This window comes from Pelobates fuscus, chromosome 1 (assembly GCF_036172605.1).
Source record: "Pelobates fuscus isolate aPelFus1 chromosome 1, aPelFus1.pri, whole genome shotgun sequence".
In the NCBI taxonomy this organism is placed as follows: domain Eukaryota; kingdom Metazoa; phylum Chordata; class Amphibia; order Anura; family Pelobatidae; genus Pelobates; species Pelobates fuscus.
This window is the reverse complement of record NC_086317.1, coordinates 2,708,711-2,732,350: the sequence shown is the minus strand read 5'-3', so window position 1 is coordinate 2,732,350 and position 23,640 is coordinate 2,708,711. Positions and strand designations below refer to the sequence as shown.

Here is a 23,640-nt window from a genome sequence, read left to right as displayed (position 1 = left end):
ACTGTGGAAAGGTTGGCACCAACTGCCAACAGGAACTAATAGATTCCAAATAGGGCAGAGAAGAGCTTTCAAATCTTTTAAATCCCTCGAACATTCCACCAACTGCCAACAGGAACTAATAGATTCCAAACAGGGCAGTGAAGAGCTTTCAAATCTTTCAAATCCCTCGAACATTCCACCAACTGCCAACAGGAACTAATAGATTCCAAATAGGGCAGAGAAGAGCTTTCAAATCTTTCAAATCCCTCGAACATTCTACCAACTGCCAACAGGAACTAATAGATTCCAAATAGGGCAGAGAAGAGCGGTTAAAAACAAACTGCTCCAAATTGCTCACTTCACTGGCGGTTGCCATCTTCAAACGGTCATATTTACCCCCTGAACAAATCCAAGGGAGTGGCCATCCTGCTCTCAGCAGACGTCCAATTCAAATTCGAAGCGGAGATACAAGACGCGGAAGGCAGGTACCTTTTCATCAAAGGGAATGTAGGCAACTCCAAAATCACTCTGGCAAATTTATACCTCCCGAACAAGGGCCAGAAACAATTCCTGTCCGCCGCCCTACGAACCCTGGAAACATTTGGAGAGGGCACCGTCATAATTGGAGGGGACTTCAACGCCCCCCTGGACCCCAGAGTCGACACGTCGAAAGGCGTCTCCACGATCCCGGACCATGTCCTCCGAGGCATGAGATCCCTCCTCTCCGAGCATCTACTAGCGGACTGCTGGCGCATTCTCCACAATACGGAAAGGGACTACACATACTACTCAGCACCACACAGCTCCTATTCGAGATTAGACTACTTCTTCATACAACACAGGAACCTAGACACGCTGAGATCTGCCCGCATTGCACCCATAACCTGGTCCGATCACGCACCACTAATCCTCGCCATCGATGACCCCAGACCCTACAAACCGCAATGGACGTGGAAGCTAAACGAATCCCTCCTGGAAGACCCAATCATCCAAACGGAAATACGCACCGCTTTGGAACACTACTTCCTCACCAACAAACCACCTGACTGTACACTACCCATCATCTGGGAAGCGCATAAATGCGTCATCAGGGGCATTCTCATCAAGCACGGCACCCGCCTGAAGCGACAACGCGCACAAGAAATCTCACACCTCATCGACCGAGTGACCCAACTTGAAACGCGACACAAACGCTCCCTTGACGACGCTACCTACAAACAACTCCTGGACGCCAAAGCAGATCTAAACACGCGCCTCACATCTAAGATTACATTCCAGTTTCAGCTCACGAAGAAAACATTCTATGAATATGGGAACAAGAGCGGCAAACTGCTAGCCAGAGCGCTGAGAGCAAGGAGGCAAAAGAGCCATGTCCAACGGATCGCACTGAGGGGACAATCACTGCTCACGCCGAAAACCATCGCGGAGGGGTTCAGACAATATTACTCCTCACTATATAACCTGCCCGCAAACCCCTCACGCCAGACCGAAACGGCGAAGACCTTCGAGGCTCGCCAGAAGGCATATATCACACAACACATGACAACTAAACTCCCGCCCGAAACCGTCGCTGCCCGGGAGGAAGACATCACGAGCGCAGAAGTATGCTTGGCCATCAAAAAAGCCAAGCAGGGAAAGAGTCCTGGCCCGGACGGTTTTACGGCAAAATACTACAAGATGTTCGCGGACGTTCTTACCCCACACTTGCTCAACCTCTTCAACTCCATTCAAAATGGAGGCTCATTAGACCCCGCCTCGCTCCGAGCCCACGTAGTGGTAATATCAAAAGAAGGGAAGGACCCGTCCTCCTGTGCCAGTTACCGCCCGATCTCTTTGCTGAACACCGACCTCAAATTGTTCGCCAAGATTCTGGCTCTTCGCCTCCAACCGCTACTGCCAGACCTGATCCACCCTGACCAGGTGGGATTCGTGGAGGGCAGAGAGGCCAGAGACAACACCACCAAGGCACTCAACCTGATCCACGCAGCAAAGCAGGGTCCCTTGCCCGCCCTACTGATCTCAACGGACGCGGAGAAGGCCTTCGACAGGGTCGATTGGTCCTTCCTGCGGTCCACACTGGCACACCTCGGATTAGGACAGCACATGATGGCCTGGATATCGGCCCTGTACGCCAACCCAACAGCCAGAGTACAGGTGAACGGACTCCTCTCAGACCCGTTTGAGATAAAAAACGGCACGAGACAAGGCTGTCCGTTATCACCGTTGCTCTTTGTCCTCAGTCTGGAGCCGTTCCTCAACGCCATTAGAGCTCAACCTGGCATCTCCGGAATTGGAGGCAGATGGGGAGTCAGCAAAGTCTCCGCATATGCGGATGACCTCCTGTTTACAATCACCAACCCACGGCACTCTCTCAGAGAACTGCTGCAGCAATTCGACACGTATGGCACCTTGTCAAACCTAAAAATCAACTACACTAAATCTGAGATTCTCAATGTGGGATGCCCCCAAGCGCTGGTTACCAGCTTGCAGAATGACTTCCCCTTCCGCTGGTGCACAGAGGCGATCAAATACCTGGGGACATGGCTATCGGCGGACCCTACGGACACCTTCCGCATCAACTTCCCCCCCCTCCTGGAACGAATCACAAAAGACCTGAATGCCTGGCACCTCCCCCATATCACATGGCTGGGCAGGATCAGTGTACTCAAGATGAATATTCTCCCACGTCTCCTATACCTCCTACAGACCCTACCAGTACATATCCCCAAATCCTTTTTTGCACAAGTCCGAAAAACAATGACAGAATACGTGTGGCACCGTAAAAAAGCGAGACTGAACTTTGCCACTCTCACCAAACCCAAACTGCATGGGGGCCTAGGCTTACCAGACCTGACAAAATACCGACAGGCGATACACCTCCAACGACTGATTGAATGGACACACAACCCAAAAGACAAACTGTGGATCCCGATAGAGGCGAGCTTCTCGCAAACTCCCCTCCCTCTCCTCCCGTGGCTACCGAAAGCGACGCAAGGCGAATTGCCAAAACAACATCCAACGCTGAACGTCACAATGACCATCTGGAGGAGACTGGCTCTACAAAAGGACATGGCTCCGGAGCTCTCACCTCTCTGCCCTGTATCGCACAACCCACGACTCCCTCCGGCGGAGGATCCCCGCTACATTACAGCGCTGGGACTACCAACCCCCTGCAGGTTGAAGGACGTGTACAAACAGGGCGCAATCACAACCCTGAGAGAACTGGTCCCGAACAACCCGCACACCTGGTCGCTCCTCTTCAAATACCATCAACTGAAGAGGTTCCTGCAGACCACGCCAGGACTGGACTCAGCGACCCGAGCACTCACCGCCTTTGAGATGATGTGCACGAACCCCCCGAGCCCACCGCACGCAATATCGTTACTATACCGCACACAGATTACACCATCCACCGATGCACCTCTCCCTTATTTCACTAAATACTGGGAAAGGGATCTAGGACACACACTCCCTGCGGAACAATGGACCACAGTGTTCACACTCATACATAAAGCATCCATAGCCACCAAATTCCAGGAAACAGGATATAAAATGCTCTCGCACTGGTACAGGACACCCGAGAAACTATCCATAATAACAGATGCCTGCGAACCCGAATGCTGGAGGTGCGGGAGGGAACTGGGATCCCTCTTCCATATCTGGTGGACCTGCCCACACATCAAACCCTATTGGTCGGCGATTCACGCTGTCATGGTGACCATAACGGACGCAAACATACAACTCACACCGGAAACCTACCTACTCCAACTAACCTCAATCCCCACACCTAAATTCAAGAGATCAGTGATACCACATCTCCTAAACGCGGCGCGTAGTCTTATCCCGACACACTGGAAACAACCCACGGCCCCGACGCTGAGAGAGTGGCTAACCAGAGTGGAGGACATCAGACAGATCGAGGAGCTGATCCTCTCAGCGGCCGGACGTATACAGCGCTACCACGACACCTGGTACCACTGGCTAAGATGGCTCGCCTCCCCCTCCGGGACCGGAGGAGACACGCAACCCCCGGGATCAAATACGAGGCCCCCCCTGCCGGAGGGCCCAGACAGGAGCGACGGAACATCGGAGGCAGTCCCGACGGAAGGACGGATCCGAAATGAGCACGCCGATGCCGGGCCCAGGGACGGGGGGAGCTGGGACGCGGACACAGGCCCGGGAGCCCGAAGCCCACACCCCACCTCTCACACCCAGGCACACCCAAACTAATTCCTGGTCACCCCCCGCCATCGCTACCTCCCCTTCACTCCCCCCCTACTACCCCTGACCGCACGTCACCCCCTGCCAGAGTGACAACGCTGAGCACAAGAACCACCTGTGACACCTGACACACAAGACTTCTCCCTCGCACACCTGACTGAGGCCGACACAAGCCACACGCCAGGTAACGAAAGGGGGCCCTGTCAGGGAAGCAAAGCAAACACACACTACAGAACCCCGGCGACAGACCCCTTACCACACACCACGGACCAACCTGCTACCTGAGGTCCCCAATACCCATGACTCCACGATACAGGCGACTGTAACTGAAGGGATACCTCGACCCACATCTCCCTGCTGCCCACAGGCCGCCCTCCCTCCTCCAGAGCAGACCCCGTGTTCCAAACATGGAACATCAGAACACCACATACCCCACCTTATGGGGCATCACCCACCGCAACAAACCTCTATCACACACCATACCGCACCAATACCCACTCCTACGCAGATGACATCCTCACCACAAGCAGTCAGTGGCAAACAGACGTCGGACCCTATACATACACTGCAAGGTGACATACTATTGTAAATCCTCAAATGAGCGTCAGCCCCGAATGTCACAGACATAGTAATACCCTCTGTATGACTCACTGTAACATGCAATTGCAAAGTCTACTGCTACTTGGGAGGCACATGATAGCCTTCATTAATGTATATACAACTTACGCAAAAACAGGCAGCGCTCCTCATTATACGTAATTGCTACAAGCTCACTAGATAATAAGCTTCTGGTCCTTATCCTTATCCTCGCTACTTCCGAGCTAAACTCATCAATGTTTCTATGAACCAAGCAACTCACTAAACTATGTACAAGTTTCTTTCCTACCACAAATATGCTCGTACACTTGTAACCAATGCGCTTGTTAAGGCTGTTGTGGCCATACAAGAAATGTTGTGATCTTTCATGCACCATAAAAATAAAAAATATGAAGTATGAAAAAAAAAAAAAAAAAAAAAAAAAAACGGTCATATTTTAAACACTATAAATCCTACAGCGAAGAGCTTTATATTGTGAGACATTTTGATGCATAGTATGTCTCTGAAATATTAAAAATGAAAGCACAGTCGCAGTTTAGATATTGCCCTTCAAATGTGAGCTTTGCAGAGTGGAGTTTCAATGAATGTCAATGGACTGCGTGAGTTGCAAACAAATGGTCATATTGTGAAAACTATCAGGACTATGGCTTAGCTGTGGACATTTCTAGTGGCAGCAGGGATAGCTGAACGTTTTGATATAAGATTTGTGTAGGTGGGCCTGAAAATGAGGGAGTGGTGGCAGTTTAGAAATCATGTCCTGATTTTTCAGCTTTTGCCAGCTCCCACTCTAGCTTTGCCATTCATTCCTATGGGAGCAATTTCGCCACAAGAACGACGATATTCCGTGAACCATTCGGCGAAACGTTCCACAAATTAATAGCAATCCGATCGGGAACAATCTGCACGTTTTGGTATATTTTTGTCTATGTAGTGTAAAAACTGTGGGAGGAGTTAGGGTGGCAAATTTGGCTATAATAAGAATAATATATATGTGAGATAACATTAAGTGGTCTTGCTATGCAAGAACACTTAATAAATATAAATATACTGATATTGTGTTTACAAGCTAAATACATGTGAGTAAAATGTTCATCAAGATTTCAAATCTCTTTAATAAGAAAGTGGGGATATAAATGGTGGGAGGTATGTATGAGTTGATGTGGCCAGGTAGTGGGTGTGGCCAGGTAAGGGTTGTAGCCAGGTAGTGGGTGTGGCCAGGTAAGGGGTGTGGCCAGGTAAGGGTTGTAGCCAGGTAGTGGATGTGGCTAGGTAGGAGAAGCTGGGACAGGGAGGGGTTAAACTCCCTGGAATTTACCTGAAATCCCAGGTGAGAGAGATGGCGTGTTTGTGAGCTGTAGTTAGGACACGGCTCATGAATATGAAGAATTCCAGTGCCAGGTGGGTTCTAGTACTGACTGACGCTCAGGGGATTATTCATTAAGCAGAATACTATACTGAAATCTAAATGGGAAAGTTTTAGCTAAAATAAATTCTCTAAGTTAGCTCTGGTCACAGCTTGGCCATTCTACCTTTAGATTTCCTGTTTGTTATATAAATTCCAATCTCCTTCCACTCACCCTGTCTTTTCTGTCTTCACAGATTGCTGCCTGTTTTTCTCTGGACTCTCATATCGGGTACTGTAATTCTTCAGAGCATTACTTCTTCCACTATCCCTGTAGGTCATCACATCTTCATTACCTCCCTCAAATCCACCAAAACTGCTCCACAGCCCACAGTCCTTTCAATGTTCCTACAGCCTGCATGGAGCGTTACACATCCGCAAATTACTGTACAGCGTTATACTCTAATGATGGAACATTACAGCCACCACAACCACTTCACAAAGCTACCTAAATCCATAGCTTTCATCTTTCACACCATCGCGTCCAGCTAACCCCATCCATCACAGAATCGCATCTTGCTAACATTCCTCATAGCATTGCATCCAGCTAACATCCCTCACAGTGTCGCATCCAGCGATGATCCCTCACAGCGTCGCATCACGATAACCACATCCGTCACAGCGTCGCATCCCGCTAACATCCCTCACAGCATTGCATCCCGCTAACATCCCTCACAGCATTGTATCCCGCTAACATCCCTCACAGCATTGTATCCCGCTAACATCCCTCACAGCATCGCATCCCGCTAACATCCCTCACAGCATCGCATCCCGCTAACATCCCTCACAGCATCGCATCCCGCTAACATCCCTCACAGCATTGTATCCCGCTAACATCCCTCACAGCATCGCATCCCGCTAACATCCCTCACAGCATTGTATCCCGCTAAAATCCCTCACAGCATTGTATCCGCTAACATCCCTCACAGCATTGTATCCCGCTAACATCCCTCATAGCATCGCATCCCGCTAACATCCCTCACAGCATTGTATCCCGCTAACATCCCTCACAGCATTGTATCCCGCTAACATCCCTCACAGCATCGCATCCCGCTAACATCCCTCACAGCATCGCATCCCGCTAACATCCCTCACAGCATCGCATCCCGCTAACATCCCTCACAGCATTGCATCCCGCTAACATCCCTCACAGCATCGCATCCCGCTAACATCCCTCACAGCATTGTATCCCGCTAACATCCCTCACAGCATTGCATCCCGCTAACATCCCTCACAGCATTGTATCCCGCTAACATCCCTCACAGCATTGTATCCCGCTAACATCCCTCACAGCATTGTATCCCGCTAACATCCCTCACAGCATTGTATCCCGTTAACATCCTCACAGCATTGTATCCCGCTAACATCCCTCACAGCATTGCATCCTGCTAACATCCCTCACAGCATTGTATCCCGCTAACATCCCTCACAGCATTGTATCCCGCTAACATCCCTCACAGCATTGTATCCCGCTAACATCCCTCACAGCATCGCATCCCGCTAACATCCCTCACAGCATTGTATCCCGCTAACATCCCTCACAGCATTGTATCCCGCTAACATCCCTCACAGCATTGCATCCCGCTAACATCCCTCACAGCATTGTATCCCGCTAACATCCCTCACAGCATCGCATCCCGCTAACATCCCTCACAGCATTGTATCCAGCTAACATCCCTCACAGGATTGCATCCCGCTAACATCCCTCAAAGCATCGCATCCTGCTAACATCCCTCACAGCATCGCATCCAGCTAGCATCCCTCACAGCATTGTATCCCGCTAACATCCCTCACAGGATTGCATCCCGCTAACATCCCTCACAGCATCGCATCCCGCTAACATCTCTAACAGCATTGCATCCCGCTAACATCCCTCACAGCATTGTATCCCGCTAACATCCCTCACAGCATCGCATCCCGCTAACATCCCTCACAGCATCGCATCCAGCTAACATCCCTCACAGCATCGCATCCAGCTAACATCCCTAACAGCATTGCTTCCCGCTAACATCCCTCACAGCATTGTATCCCGCTAACATCCCTCACAGCATTGCATCCCGCTAACATCGCTCACAGTATCGCATCGCACTAACATCCCTCACAGCATTGCATCCCGCTAACACCCCTCACAGCATTGCATCCCGCTAACATCCCTCACAGCATCGCATCCCGCTAACATCCCTCACAGCATTGTATCCCGCTAACATCCCTCACAGCATTGTATCCCGCTAACATCCCTCACAGCATTGTGTAGCAGAGAGCTGATTTCTCGCAGCTATTCTCCACTTTAGATCCAAGGAAGGCTCAGGAACAAGTCATTAGTAAATCCACAGCAGAGTTTCCAGCAGGTAAAAAGGTACAGCGAAATCCCCACAGCACTCCCAATAACTGGACGATACACAGTTTCAGGAGTAGAACTGACAATCGTTTATTCCAAGGTTTCTTATAAAGCCTGCTCCCATGCAAGGGAGGGAACCACAGTAATTATGACAGTAACCAATGTAGTACTTGTTACCTCCCACACATCTCCTCCCCTCAGAATGAGTCATAATCCCCTTAACTTGTCTAGTACTTTACCCCAAACTTGGATGTACCCCTAAACCATCACATATCCTTAATATAATATCCAAAATTCACCCAGATCGGACCAGTGGTTCGGCAGTTACAGGAAGGTGAAGTTTGACCGACCGCACACGAGTTGGTATCCGAAAAGGGTTCCATGAGAATGGGCCCTGCGGTCGGTCTCCGTTCGGCAGTTAAAACAGACATTTATAACTGCCATCCATACTTTAATTCACCTAGATAGTGATTCGCTCATTCGGTACTTTGTAACTACCGAATGGGGATTCGTTAAGTCTCTCCGTTCGGCAGTTACGGAGCTCTGGAGGTCTCAGCGGTGTTTGGTTGTTCGAGTGTCCGATTTGAGTTCCAGACACTCGACGACAAAACACCGCTGAGATTTTCATGCGTAAGATGGCCGCCGCCACGTGTACGCATGCCGAATGGCGGCCACCCAGACACACTGTTAATGAGCCGGTTAACTTGCGGTTTGGAGAGAATGTGAACCTTAATTGCTGGCACACTTCTCTCCGGGGTGGTCTCTCCGTTCGGTAGTTTCCATAAGTATATAATACGGATGGAAACTACCGAATAACATATAATTCACATATTAAATAGGCGAATAGCAATTTCAACATAGGAAAAAATATAACAATTACAGTCACACAGGCATTTTGCAGGACAGGCTTACTGCGTTCCGCTACACTGCTCCCCCTTGCCCACAAGCCGGCATACACAGTCTGATCCCACACGGATCGGCTTGGGGATGACCGGGGTGCTCACGGATTATTTCTCCAGATCAGTTTGTCGTGACAACCCGTCGGCGTTTCCATTTTGCTTACCCGGGCGGTATTGAATGTTAAAGTCAAAGGGCTGCAGCGCCAAACTCCAGCGCAGCAGCCTGGCATTGTCCCCAGCCACCCAGTTCAGCCAGACCAACGGGTTGTGATCCGTGAGCAAAGAAAAAGCCTGTCCATACAAATAGGGTTGTAATTTCTTCAAGGCCCACACCACAGCCAGGCATTCCTTCTCGATGGCGGCGTAGCTTACTTCCCGGGGTAAAAGTTTGCGACTGATGTAAGCCACTGGATGTTCTCCGCCATCGGCCCCGACTTGGCTCAATACTGCCCCCAATCCAAACATAGAAGCGTCTGTGTGAACAAGAAAACGTTTAGTTGGATTGGGAGCGGCCAAGACAGGGGCATTAACAAGTGCATCTTTCAAGTGTTGGAATGCCTGCTCACACTCCGGGGTCCAGGTTACTTGGCGGGGAAGGTTTTTACGGGTCAGGTCAGTGAGGGGTTTGGCCAGGGTACTATAGTTGGGTACAAATTTCCGGTAATACCCTGCTGTCCCTAGGAAGGCTAACACCTGGGTTTTAGTTTTCGGGGTAGGCCACTGTGATACTGCCTCTACTTTGGCTGGTTCCGGCTTTTGTTTACCACAGCCTACTCTGTGGCCCAGGTACTGTACCTCGGCCATCCCAATGCTACATTTCGCTGGTTTCAGGGTCAAACCAGCCTCCCTGATCCTGTCTAGAACCGCTCCTATATGGGCCAAGTGTTCCTGCCAGGTATCGCTAAATATGGCAATATCATCGAGATATGCACAGGTATAGTCTTGGAACCCATCTAGGAGGCGGTCCACCATCCGCTGGAAGGTAGCCGGCGCGTTTTTCATCCCAAACGGCATGACCTTAAATTGGTACAGGCCGAATGGGGTGACAAAGGCGGACTTAGGGATGGCGTCCGGGGCCAGGGGAATCTGCCAATACCCTTTACACAAATCAATAGTGGTAAGGTATTGACCCCTGGCCATCCGGTCCAGCAACTCATCTATCCTAGGCATCGGGTATGCGTCGGATACGGTCTTTTTATTCAATCTCCTGTAGTCCACGCAAAAACGGGTCGTGCCGTCCCGCTTTGGTACGAGGACTACTGGAGAGGCCCAGGGGCTATCTGAGGGTTCAATGACTCCTAACTGTATCATCTCTTCAATCTCTTTGCGCATATTCTCCCGTACCGCTTCAGGGATGCGGTACGGAGTCTGGCGCATGGGAAGTTGACCAGGGGTTTCTACTCGGTGGGTAGCCAGAGGGGTGTATCCAGGTACATTAGAAAAGGTCTCCTGCTTTTCTTGCAGTAGTTGTTGTACCTCGATACGCTCCTGTGGGCTCAACCGATCCCCCAGTACAACCGCTCCTAAATCCCCAGCCAGCTGTCCGTCTTCTAACAGATCGGGGAGAGGTAGGCTGTCGCCTTCTTCAGAGGTGGGGGCGCAGATAGCTGTCACCTCCTCTGATCGTTCTTGGTAAGGCTTCAGCATGTTCACATGGATCATGCGTCGCCCCCCATTCCCTGCGCAGTGGCCAATTATATAAGTGGTGTCACACCTTTGTTCTACTACTTTATAAGGGCCTTGCCAGGCGGCCTGTAGCTTATCGTGTCTGACAGGTTTTAAAATTAAAACTTTCTGTCCGACCTGAAAACTGCGGTCCCTGGCGCCTCTATCGTACCAGGTGCGCTGACGTGTCTGAGCTGCCTGTAGGTTTTCCTTTACCGTCTTTGTGAGGGCGTCCAGGCGATCTCGGAGGGCCAACACATATGGTACAATAGGGGTGCCGTCAGCGCTACGGTCTCCCTCCCAGTGTTCTCTAATCAAGTCCAGGGGCCCCCTTACTCTCCTCCCGAATAGCAGTTCAAAGGGGGAAAATCCCGTAGATTCCTGCGGCACCTCCCTGTAAGCAAACAGTAAGTGCGGCAGGAATTTTTCCCAGTCTCGGTGAGTCTCTGCGAAGGTTCGGAGCATCTGTTTTAAGGTGCCATTGAACCGTTCGCAGAGCCCATTAGTCTGGGGGTGGTATGGAGCACTAATTATGGGCTTAATTTTACAAAACTTCCAGAGCTGTTGGGTGACCTCTGCCGTGAACTGAGTGCCCTGATCCGAGATGATCTCCCTGGGTAACCCCATCCGGGAGAAAATCTGCATCAGCGCCTCAGCCACCGTCTCTGCATGTATATTAGTTAAGGCTACCGCCTCGGGGTAGCGAGTGGCGTAGTCCACTACGGTCAAAATGTACCGTTTGCCTGATGGGCTAGGCTTCCGGAAGGGGCCTACAATGTCTACTGCAACCCTATGAAAGGGTTCCTCAATTATGGGTAGGGGGTGCAGCTTCGCCTTACGCTTATCCCCTCTCTTTCCTACCCTCTGGCATGTATCGCAGGTATTACAATACCTGCGCACCTCCTGGCTAATCCCTGGCCAGAAGAAACTTTGGGTCAGCCGATATCTGGTACGGCTGACCCCCAAATGTCCGGATAGCGGAATATCGTGCGCTATCCGGAGTAATTCGGTTCGGTACCTCTGAGGTACCACCAGCTGTCTTGCAGTAATGGGGTCGGACCCAGCTATCTCTTTACTCGTTTCCCGGTATAATAACTGCCTGTCCCATACAAATCTTTCCCCCTCCGCCCCCGGTTGGATAGAGGTGACCTTGTCTCGGTATACTTGTAAGGTAGGGTCAGTGATCACCTCGGCTACAAACTCGTCAGGAGGGGCCCAAGGGATACAGTCTAGGGAAGGGGAGGAATCTCTTACCTGGACCTCCGGCAGTGCGTTGTTGTGTTGGGTGCGGGCCTGTTGCCTGGTGACTACTGGGTGTGCTTCCTCGGTAGTTTGTGGTTCAAATGCGGAGGTGAGTTTGCCCAGATCATTCCCTAGGACCACCTCAGCAGGTAATTGCGGCATTAGCCCCACTTCCACATTCCCAAACCCCGCACCCCAATGCAAGTGTACCCTGGCTGTGTCCAGCCGATACACGGCTCCCCCTGCAACCCTGACAGCCACAGTCTTATTCAGTTTAGCTTTGTCCGAAACCAAATGGCTTCGTACCAGGGTGATGGTGGCCCCCGAGTCTCTGAGCCCTTGCATAGGCTTCCCTTCCAGATACACGGTCTGCCTATGGTGTTGCCGATTATCTGCCTGTGCTTGTAAGGGGTTGGCCTCATGCAGCACTTCCCACTGTTCTACAGTCGTGACTGGGACGGCAGAGCTGTAGGGAAGTGGTACCTCGTCCTGGTAGTGATGTGCTGCTGCTCTCGGTGGTGGTGGTGGAGGCCCTGGTCGGATCCAGGTGGTGCGGTCTCTAGACTGCGGACAATCCCGTTGGAAATGTCCCCACTTCTGGCATCGGTGGCATTGCACAGAAGCAGGTGTGCGGTATCTCTGCTGCGCTGCTGCTGGTGCTGGTGGAGGGAGTTGTCTTGGTGGGGGTTGAGGGTTAGGAGAGAAGGAGTTCCCCCCTAGTGGTCGCATGACAGGTTTGGTACTCATTGCTTTGGTTTGTCTGCGAGCGTCCATAAAATCATCTGCCTTTTTGGCAGCCTCGGTGAGGGTGGTGGGGTTACGATCCCTCACCCATTCCTGTAGCTCTGAGGATATCCCCTCATAAAACTGCTCCAACAGCAGCATTTGTAACAAGTCCTCCATGGACCGCGCTTTACTCGACTGCATCCACCCAAGAGCTGCCCTTTCTAGTCGGCAAGCCCACTCTGCGTGCGAATCTTTGTCCGCCTTTTTCAATTCTCTGAAGCGCCTCCGGTATGCCTCTGCTGTTATTGCATACCGGGCCAGGATAATTTCTTTTACCCGGCTATAGTTCCTAATTTCAATATCAGGCACAGTGCGGTAGGCTTCAGCTGCCCTTCCTGACAGCCGTCCTGCTAATATGGGTACCCATTCTTCCCTTGGTATGTTATGCAGCGTACATAGTCTCTCAAAATCTTGGAGGAAGGCATCTATATCCTCCTCTGCTTCCACATACGTTTTAAACGCTTGATAGGGAATTTTAGGCTTACCCTCTTGTGCCACAGCTCCTGCTGCACTTCTTTCCGGTGTTTGTGGTCTCCTGTTTCTCATCACAAACTCCTGCACCTCTGTCATTGTTTTAGAGATGATCTCTGTTGGTGGGTTTTCCCCATAAAAGGCCAGTCTGAATTGTAAATGCCTTTGGAACTCCTCCTGTTCTGTTTCAGGTCTTTGTTCCGTGGCCTGGACCTCTTCTGCTCTGTACTCTGCCATTACTTCGGTGATAAGCGTTGCTTTGGATTTGCTGCTGGCAGAAACACCTTTCGCTTCCAGAAGGTCTTTCAATGTGGTTCTCTTTAGCGTAGAAAGGTCAATCTCCATTAATCCTTGTTCCTCTGTGAGTCTGGATCCCACCGCTGCCAACCAATGTAGCGGAGAGCTGATTTCTCGCAGCTATTCTCCACTTTAGATCCAAGGAAGGCTCAGGAACAAGTCATTAGTAAATCCACAGCAGAGTTTCCAGCAGGTAAAAAGGTACAGCGAAATCCCCACAGCACTCCCAATAACTGGACGACACACAGTTTCAGGAGTAGAACTGACAATCGTTTATTCCAAGGTTTCTTATAAAGCCTGCTCCCATGCAAGGGAGGGAACCACAGTAATTATGACAGTAACCAATGTAGTACTTGTTACCTCCCACACATCTCCTCCCCTCAGAATGAGTCATAATCCCCTTAACTTGTCCAGTACTTTACCCCAAACTTGGATGTACCCCTAAACCATCACATATCCTTAATATTAGGGTACCGCTAGGTAGCCCTGATCTGGGTGAATATAATATCCAAAATTCACCCAGATCGGACCAGTGGTTCGGCAGTTACAGGAAGGTGAAGTTTGACCGACCGCACACGAGTTGGTATCCGAAAAGGGTTCCATGAGAATGGGCCCTGCGGTCGGTCTCCGTTCGGCAGTTAAAACAGACATTTATAACTGCCATCCATACTTTAATTCACCTAGATAGTGATTCGCTCATTCGGTACTTTGTAACGACCGAATGGGGATTCGTTAAGTCTCTCCGTTCGGCAGTTACAGAGCTCTGGAGGTCTCAGCGGTGTTTGGTTGTTCGAGTGTCCGATTTGAGTTCCAGACACTCGACGACAAAACACCGCTGAGATTTTCATGCGTAAGATGGCCGCCGCCACGTGTACGCATGCCGAATGGCGGCCACCCAGACACACTGTTAATGAGCCGGTTAACTTGTGGTTTGGAGAGAATGTGAACCTTAATTGCTGGCACACTTCTCTCCGGGGTGGTCTCTCCGTTCGGTAGTTTCCATAAGTATATAATACGGATGGAAACTACCGAATAACATATAATTCACATATTAAATAGGCGAATAGCGGTCGGTCTCCGTTCGGCAGTTAAAACAGACATTTATAACTGCCATCCATACTTTAATTCACCTAGATAGTGATTCGCTCATTCGGTACTTTGTAACGACCGAATGGGGATTCGTTAAGTCTCTCCGTTCGGCAGTTACAGAGCTCTGGAGGTCTCAGCGGTGTTTGGTTGTTCGAGTGTCCGATTTGAGTTCCAGACACTCGACGACAAAACACCGCTGAGATTTTCATGCGTAAGATGGCCGCCGCCACGTGTACGCATGCCGAATGGCGGCCACCCAGACACACTGTTAATGAGCCGGTTAACTTGTGGTTTGGAGAGAATGTGAACCTTAATTGCTGGCACACTTCTCTCCGGGGTGGTCTCTCCGTTCGGTAGTTTCCATAAGTATATAATACGGATGGAAACTACCGAATAACATATAATTCACATATTAAATAGGCGAATAGCAATTTCAACATAGGAAAAAATATAACAATTACAGTCACACAGGCATTTTGCAGGACAGGCTTACTGCGTTCCGCTACACATTGTATCCCGCTAACATCCCTCACAGCATTGCATCCCGCTAACATCCCTCACAGCATTGTATCCCGCTAACATCCCTCACAGCATTGCATCCCGCTAACATCCCTCACAGCATTGTATCCCGCTAACATCCCTCACAGCATTGCATCCCGCTAACATCCCTCACAGCATTGTATCCCGCTAACATCCCTCACAGCATTGTATCCCGCTAACATCCCTCACAGCATTGCATCCCGCTAACATCCCTCACAGCATTGTATCCCGCTAACATCCCTCACAGCATCGCATCCCGCTAACATCCCTCACAGCATTGTATCCCGCTAACATCCCTCACAGCATTGTATCCCGCTAACATCCCTCACAGCATTGCATCTCGCTAACATCCCTCACAGCATTGCATCCCGCTAACATCCCTCACAGCATTGCATCCCGCTAACATCCCTCACAGCATTGTATCCCGCTAACATCCCTCACAGCATTGTATCCCGCTAACATCCCTCACAGCATTGTATCCCGCTAACATCCCTCACAGCATCGCATCCCGCTAACATCCCTCACAGCATTGTATCCCGCTAACATCCCTCACAGCATTGCATCCCGCTAACATCCCTCACAGCATTGTATCCCGCTAACATCCCTCACAGCATCGCATCCCGCTAACATCCCTCACAGCATCGCATCCCGCTAACATCCCTCACAGCATTGCATCCCGCTAACATCCCTCACAGCATCGCATCCCGCTAACATTCCTCACAGCATCGCATCCCGCTAACATCCCTCACAGCATTGTATCCCGCTAACATCCCTCACAGCATTGCATCCCGCTAACATCCTCACAGCATTGTATCCCGCTAACATCCCTCACAGCATTGTATCCCGCTAACATCCCTCACAGCATTGTATCCCGCTAACATCCCTCACAGCATTGTATCCCGCTAACATCCCTCACAGCATTGTATCCCGCTAACATCCCTCACAGCATTGTATCCCGCTAACATCCCTCACAGCATTGTATCCCGCTAACATCCCTCACAGCATCGCATCCCACTAACATCCCTCACAGCATTGTATCCCGCTAACATCCCTCACAGCATTGTATCCCGCTAACATCCCTCACAGCATCGCATCCCGCTAACATCCCTCACAGCATTGTATCCCGCTAACATCCCTCACAGCATTGTATCCCGCTAACATCCCTCACAGCATTGTATCCCGCTAACATCCCTCACAGCATTGTATCCCGCTAACATCCCTCACAGCATTGTATCCCGCTAACATCCCTCACAGCATTGCATCCCGCTATCATCTCTCACAGCATTGCATCCTGCTAACATCCCTCACAGCATTGCATCCCGCTAACATCCCTCACAGCATTGTATCCCGCTAACATCCCTCACAGCATTGTATCCCGCTAACATCCCTCACAGCATCGCATCCCGCTAACATCCCTCACAGCATTGTATCCCACTAACATCCCTCACAGCATCGCATCCCGCTAACATCCCTCACAGCATTGCATCCTGCTAACATCCCTCACAGCATTGTATCCCGCTAACATCCCTCACAGCATTGTATCCCGCTAACATCCCTCACAGCATTGCATCCTCTAACATCCCTCACAGGATTGCATCCTCTAACATCCCTCACAGCATTGTATCCCGCTAACATCCCTCACAGGATTGCATCCCGCTATCATCTCTCACAGCATTGCATCCCTCTAACATCCCTCACAGCATCGCATTCCGCTAACATCCCTCACAGCATCGCATTCCGCTAACATCCCTCACAGCATTGCATCCCGCTAACATCCCTCACAGCATTGTATCCCGCTAACATCCCTCACAGCATTGCATCCCGCTAACATCCCTCACAGCATTGCATCCCGCTATCATCTCTCACAGCATTGCATCCCGCTAACATCCCTCACAGCATCGCATTCCGCTAACATCCCTCACAGCATTGCATCCTGCTAACATCCCTCACAGCATTGTATCCCGCTAACATCCCTCACAGCATCGCATTCCGCTAACATCCCTCACAGCATTGCATCCCGCTAACATCCCTCACAGCATTGTATCCCGCTAACATCCCTCACAGCATTGTATCCCGCTAACATCCCTCACAGCATTGTATCCCGCTAACATCCCTCACAGCATTGTATCCCGCTAACATCCCTCACAGCATTGCATCCCGCTAACATCCCTCACAGCATCGCATCCCGCTAACATCCCTCACAGCATTGCATTCCGCTAACATCCCTCACAGCATTGCATCCTGCTAACATCCCTCACAGCATTGTATCCCGCTAACATCCCTCACAGCATTGTATCCCGCTAACATCCCTCACAGCATTGCATCCCGCTAACATCCCTCACAGCATTGTATCCCGCTAACATCCCTCACAGGATTGCATCCTGCTAACATCCCTCACAGGATTGCATCCTGCTAACATCCCTCACAGCATTGCATCCCGCTAACATCCCTCACAGCATCGCATCCCGCTAACATCCCTCACAGCATTGCATCCCGCTAACATCCCTCACAGCATTGTATCCCGCTAACATCCCTCACAGCATTGTATCCCGCTAACATCCCTCACAGCATTGCATCCTGCTAACATCCCTCACAGCATTGTATCCCGCTAACATCCCTCACAGCATTGCATCCCGCTAACATCCCTCACAGCATCGCATCCCGCTAACATCCCTCACAGCATTGCATTCCGCTAACATCCCTCACAGCATTGCATCCTGCTAACATCCCTCACAGCATTGTATCCCGCTAACATCCCTCACAGCATCGCATCCCGCTAACATCCCTCACAGCATTGTATCCCGCTAACATCCCTCACAGCATTGCATCCCGCTAACATCCCTCACAGCATTGTATCCCGCTAACATCCCTCACAGCATTGCATCCTGCTAACATCCCTCACAGCATTGCATCCTGCTAACATCCCTCACAGCATTGTATCCCGCTAACATCCCTCACAGCATCGCATCCAGCTAACATCTCTCACAGCATTGCATCCCACTAACACAGAGTCACCCTCTACCATGTCCTAGAATTTTCTGCTGTTCTGAGTGGACCAGATGTCTTACTCTGTCTTTCTTTCAGTGTGGAAGTTCAGCACTGGACTGGTTGGCAGACTTGGAGGAGCAGTAGATATGCCCTGTTTGTACAAACCATTATCTTACGATCTTGAAAAACTCCTGGTTTACTGGCAGAAGGGCAACCCTAACTCTTCAGATTTAATGGTCATTCAGCTTCATAATGGCCAGATAACAGACACTTACCAGAATTACCAAGGACGAGTTTATATGGATCCGACTATGATGCTGGAAGGTAACTTTACACTCCACCTGAAGGATCTGTCCTTGAACGACAGTGGGAACTATAAGTGTATCATCATGTTGAACACCCCAGTCATACAAATGTTAAATCAGATCTACACAGAACTGGAGGTAGCAGGTAATCAGTACACCATCCTTCAAATCAATTAATCAATAATAAATACATTAAAATAGTTTAAGCCCTGATCAACTAACAGATTCATATTCTAATGAGCTTTTCAATAAATTCTATCTGACTAACTCACAATTGATTATAAACAGTATGCTTAAAATAATCATATCATATTGTAGCTAATATTAACAATTATTATACTTAATTAATCCACTAACTATGGTAATCCACACAACCTCAGCTAAGCTCAGATGAGATCTCCATAACCCTGCTCAGATAGGATCTTCATAACCCAACTCAAATAGGATCTCCATAACCTCATTCAGATAGGATCTCCATAACCTTACTCAGATAGGATGTCCATAATCCAGCTCAGATATGATCTTCATAACCCAGCTGAGGTAGTATCTCCATAACACAGTCCTGGTAGGATCTCCAAAACTCATCTCAGATAGGAACTCCATAAGACTGTCAGGATCTCCATAACTCTCTCAGGTCAGATATCTATAATGCGCTCAGCTAGGATCTCCATAACTCAGCTTAAAGAGGACCTCCATAATGCTCTTAGGTCAGATCTCTATACCGCCCTCAGGTAGGATCTACATAATATGCTCAGGTAGGATCTCCATAACTCAGTTCAACTAGGATCTCCATTAGGTTCTCAGATAGGATCTCCATAATTCTGCTCAGATAGGACCCCATTAAAATGCAGTTTAGATGATTTACATCTCTAGATCTCTGTGGCCTGTCTCAAGTACAATCTCCAAAACCCACTTCTATGGCCACTCACCATTTCTCATTATGCAAATTATATCTTCAATTCAAGTTTTATGTGTTTGGTTTAGTAACAGGCATTTTCCAGATGTTACAGTTTGTCAGTCCAAGACTTTCTCTTTGCAGCTCCATTCAGCATACCAGTGGTTACACACCCTGTGGAAGGGCAGCTGAAATATGGTCAGGAGGTGACGCTGACGTGCACATCATACGGTGGGAAACACCAGCCCATGATCATATGGCTAAACTCCAGTGAAGGCTCTGAGCTGATTGTGGATCAAAAACTCAATTCCATGGAGCTTTCCAGTGGCACACTTAATGTCACCAGCACTGTCACACTCAACATCACTGCCCCTCTCAATGTTACGTGCATAATACGAACTCCAGAGGAGAATGTTACCTCCCAGCAATGCAAGTTATTTGTCCTGATTTTATGTAAAGAGTGGAATTATGGAGAAATGAGATGAGGAGATATAAGAGGGTTTAATGAGGGATCTCAAACTCTGGCCCATGCAGATGTTGTTCACAAATCAGAGAATTTTTTAATGCAATATGTAATAAGAGAGCTCCTGTACTCCTGCTGAATGTCTCTGTTAGGTTAAGATTCCTGGGGCTTTGGGGAAGAGAGTACCTCCACACATTATATGTCACCTAGTGCCCTGATTGGTGGTCAGGGGACCTTTTTTCAAATAGCACCCTGATTGGTGGTCAGGGGACCGAGCGATACCTGATCAAAGATTCACCAGATCGCAGCACAATCTCAATCCAGTGAACAGTTCCAGTGTATTTTAAGGTATCTCCCAGTCAGGCACTTTATGTGCAGGACAGGTCCGGGCAATCCTCTGAGGTCCCCAATTCTGGCTGTGAGGCAGAATAAGCATCCCCTTCCCATCTCTATGGATAAAAAAAAAAACCTTTTGAAGGGTCAGGAGCAGCCAGTATTGAGGCTTGGGTTAGAGCAGTCTTAAACTGTTGGAAGTCCGCTTCGCATTCAGGACCACAGGAACTGTCTGGGGAGGACTTTCTTGGTCAGGTCATTTAGGGGTTTGGCTATGGAGCTGTAGTTGGGGATAAACTTTCTTTAGTACCCTGCTGTACCTAGGAAATGCCAAAACTGCCTTTTTGTGCTGGGGACAGGCTAATTCAAGATGGCTTTGAACTTGGCTGAATCGGGCCACTGTTGCTCGCAGCCTACTTGGTGTCTTAGGTACTGTACCTCAGACATCCCGATGCAGCACTTTTCCGGATTTATGGTCGAACCTGCGGCTTGGATGTGAGCCAGTTCAATCCTTAGCAGGGCCGGCGCGTCCATAAGGCGGCCCAGGCGGCCGCCTTAGGGTGCCCAAGCAGGGGGGGGCGCAAAAATCCGTATCCCCAGCCATCGGCTAGGGATTCGGATTTTTATAATGCCGCAGCCTACCTTGCCCTGCTGAGGCTGCTCTCCGACTCCTTTTGGCTCCCTCCCTTGACGGAGGTGAAGTCTCTGTCTGCCGCCGCCCACTCCTGATGACGTCAGGAGGAGGGCGCGACTTACACCTCCCCCAGAGTCCCCGGCGGTCCACAGTGTCGGGCTACCTCTGCGGGCTCCAATATGGCGGCGCCCATGTACACTGGAGCCCGCCCGCCCGCCCTTGGAGCCAGGCCAGCCGGACTGTAACAGGAAGGGAAGGGGAGGGAGACAAGGAGGAGAGGGAGACAAGGAGGGGAGGGAGGCAGATAGGCCCAGGCGGATTTCATGGTGAGTAGGTGGCCTGACTTCCGCCGCCCTCCCACTCCCCCTGACTCCATATTGTCCAGGTCCTGCAGGCAGCAGACACACCTTGGAAGAACTGCCTCTTCTGCAAGACTGCTCCCCATAGTGTTGGAGTGCCTGCAGTCTCCTCAGATCCCCCTCATTTTAGATCAGGCTGCCAGCACTTCAAGGGGGTAAGTTTGATTTTTTTTTTATATTTAATGTTTTAATTGTACACTGTCTGTAACCCCCTGTCAGGGCACTAAGGGGTCAGAGTGACAGGGGGTTACAGGCTCCTAATCCTAAACCATTTTGTCCCCAAATCCACTATCATTTGTTCCTCGGCATCCCATTTCTCACTGTATCCCACAACAAGCCCCTTTTCACTTGGTTCCCTAATTTAGTCTTAATTCGCTGTATCTCCTTAAAGGGATACTGTAGTACCAGGAATACAAAGCTGTGTTCCTAGCACTACTGACCCTCTGCCTACCCTTTCCCTCCTGCCCCCCACCTGTAAATAAAGGGTTAAAAAGCCTTTACTTGCCTTATCTTAGCGCAGCGCCTAGCGGGGTCTAATGCGCATGCGCACAGCAAATGCCGAGTGCACATTAGACCTCCCCACAGGAAATTATTGAATCAATGCTTTCCTATGGGTAAAAATCTGAACCTGGAGGTCCTCATGCAGAGCTTGAGGACGTCCAGCATCAGATAACGGACCAAACGTCTGTTTCAATTCCAGAAGCGTCCCTTTTGGTAGACAGCCACTGAGGGCAGACTTAGTGATGCAATGTAAACATTGCAGTTCTTTGGAACTGCAATAGTTTACATTGCAGCACTACGTGCAAAAGGGACACAGCACCGAGACCAAGGCAGCGTTTACATTTGCTTCTAAGGACATCTCTAGTGGCTTTCAAATGGCTTTATCTCTTAAAAAAAACAAAAACAAAGTGTGTATCTATCTAAATATCTTTACAATCTAGTGTTTTGTCACACCTCTAAAACATTTCAGAAACGGCAAGAAAAATGTATGGGGGGGGGGGGGGTGGCAAAATGCTCCTTCGCCTGTGTAGACAAAATTCCTTGCACCGGCCCTGATCCTTAGGTGTTGCAAGTGTTCATCTCAGGAGTCACTATAGACTGCAATGTCATCCAGGTATGTAAAGGCAATAAAGAAATTCCCAGGCACTCAAATTGTTAAAGCCGCAGGCAGATTTAATGAAACAAAAAAGGCAGCAATGTTTTGCCCTTCTAAGCTTAAAAAAGACCTCTTAGAAAGTCGAAACGTTGCTGCCTTTTTTGTTTCATTAAATCTGCCTGCGGCTTTAACACTTTTAGTGCCTGGGGATTTCTTTGTTGCCTTAACGTGTTGGGATTGCTGGTCCTGTTCCAGAGCACCGGTGGCTGCTGGGATTGAGTGCGGCTCCTATAATCACATTTGCAATCCAGGTATGTAAAGGCATAGTCATATAGTCCATCTCGTAGCCTGTCATTCTCTGTAAAGTGGTTGGGGCATTTTTCATCCCAAAAAGCATGACCCGAAATTGATACAGGCCAAACAGGGTGGTGAATATCCCAGATCACCGCTGGAACATAGTTGTAGAACTGCTCCAAAAGGATCAGCTGGGTTGCATCGGCCAGGGTGGTCACCTGCCACCTCAGTACCCAGTTGTCTGTGGCCCACTGCATCTGATGGACCCATTAAGCTTAGGACAGTGAGGCTGCTTTCTGAAAGCCCTGAAACTTCAATCATTATGCCTCTTTGGTGATGGCATAGCGAGCCGGTAACTTTTTCTTAACTCGATAATTGGTAGTGTCCTCATCAGGCACCACTCGGAAGGCATTGGCAGCTCGCCCAAATAGCTAGCCTGCCAGGATGGAGATTTAATCCGCAGGATCCACATGGTGTAGAGAACACTGCCTCTCAAAGTCTCTTAAGTATCTGTCAATGTCATCTCCTGTCTCCCAGAACCAGGGCCGGACTGGCGGGATACCGGGGAATTTCCCGGTGGGCCGGTGGACTTGGGGCCAGGGCCGGACTGGCCCAGCGGAATACCGGGGAATTTCCCGGTGGGCCGGTGGCCCGGTGGACTTGAATGCGTCGGCGTTGTCTGCTATGCTCCTCTCACACTCCCACACATTATATGTCCCTGGATAGCTCGTCACTATCACGGTAGTC

The 23,640-nt window shown here is 49.8% G+C and overlaps 1 protein-coding gene across 2 annotated transcripts in view; it reads left to right on the top strand.

Moving 5' to 3' along the window:
• The window catches only part of ICOSLG (inducible T cell costimulator ligand), a 106,631-nt gene extending 86,379 nt beyond the window's left edge, over nt 1-20,252 (top strand). The window contains exons 3-5 of one of the 2 annotated variants that reach the window (XM_063441798.1): nt 6,397-6,431; nt 18,611-18,838; nt 19,859-20,252. In XM_063441798.1, the coding sequence (XP_063297868.1) occupies nt 6,397-6,431; nt 18,611-18,838; nt 19,859-20,199 (604 nt within the window). In that variant the 3' untranslated portion in view covers nt 20,200-20,252. Of the gene's footprint in view, nt 1-6,396; nt 6,432-18,610; nt 18,965-19,858 lie in introns of both variants that reach the window. The other variant, XM_063441796.1, reaches the window with a different exon arrangement.
• The last annotated feature ends 3,388 nt before the right edge of the window (nt 20,253-23,640 follow it).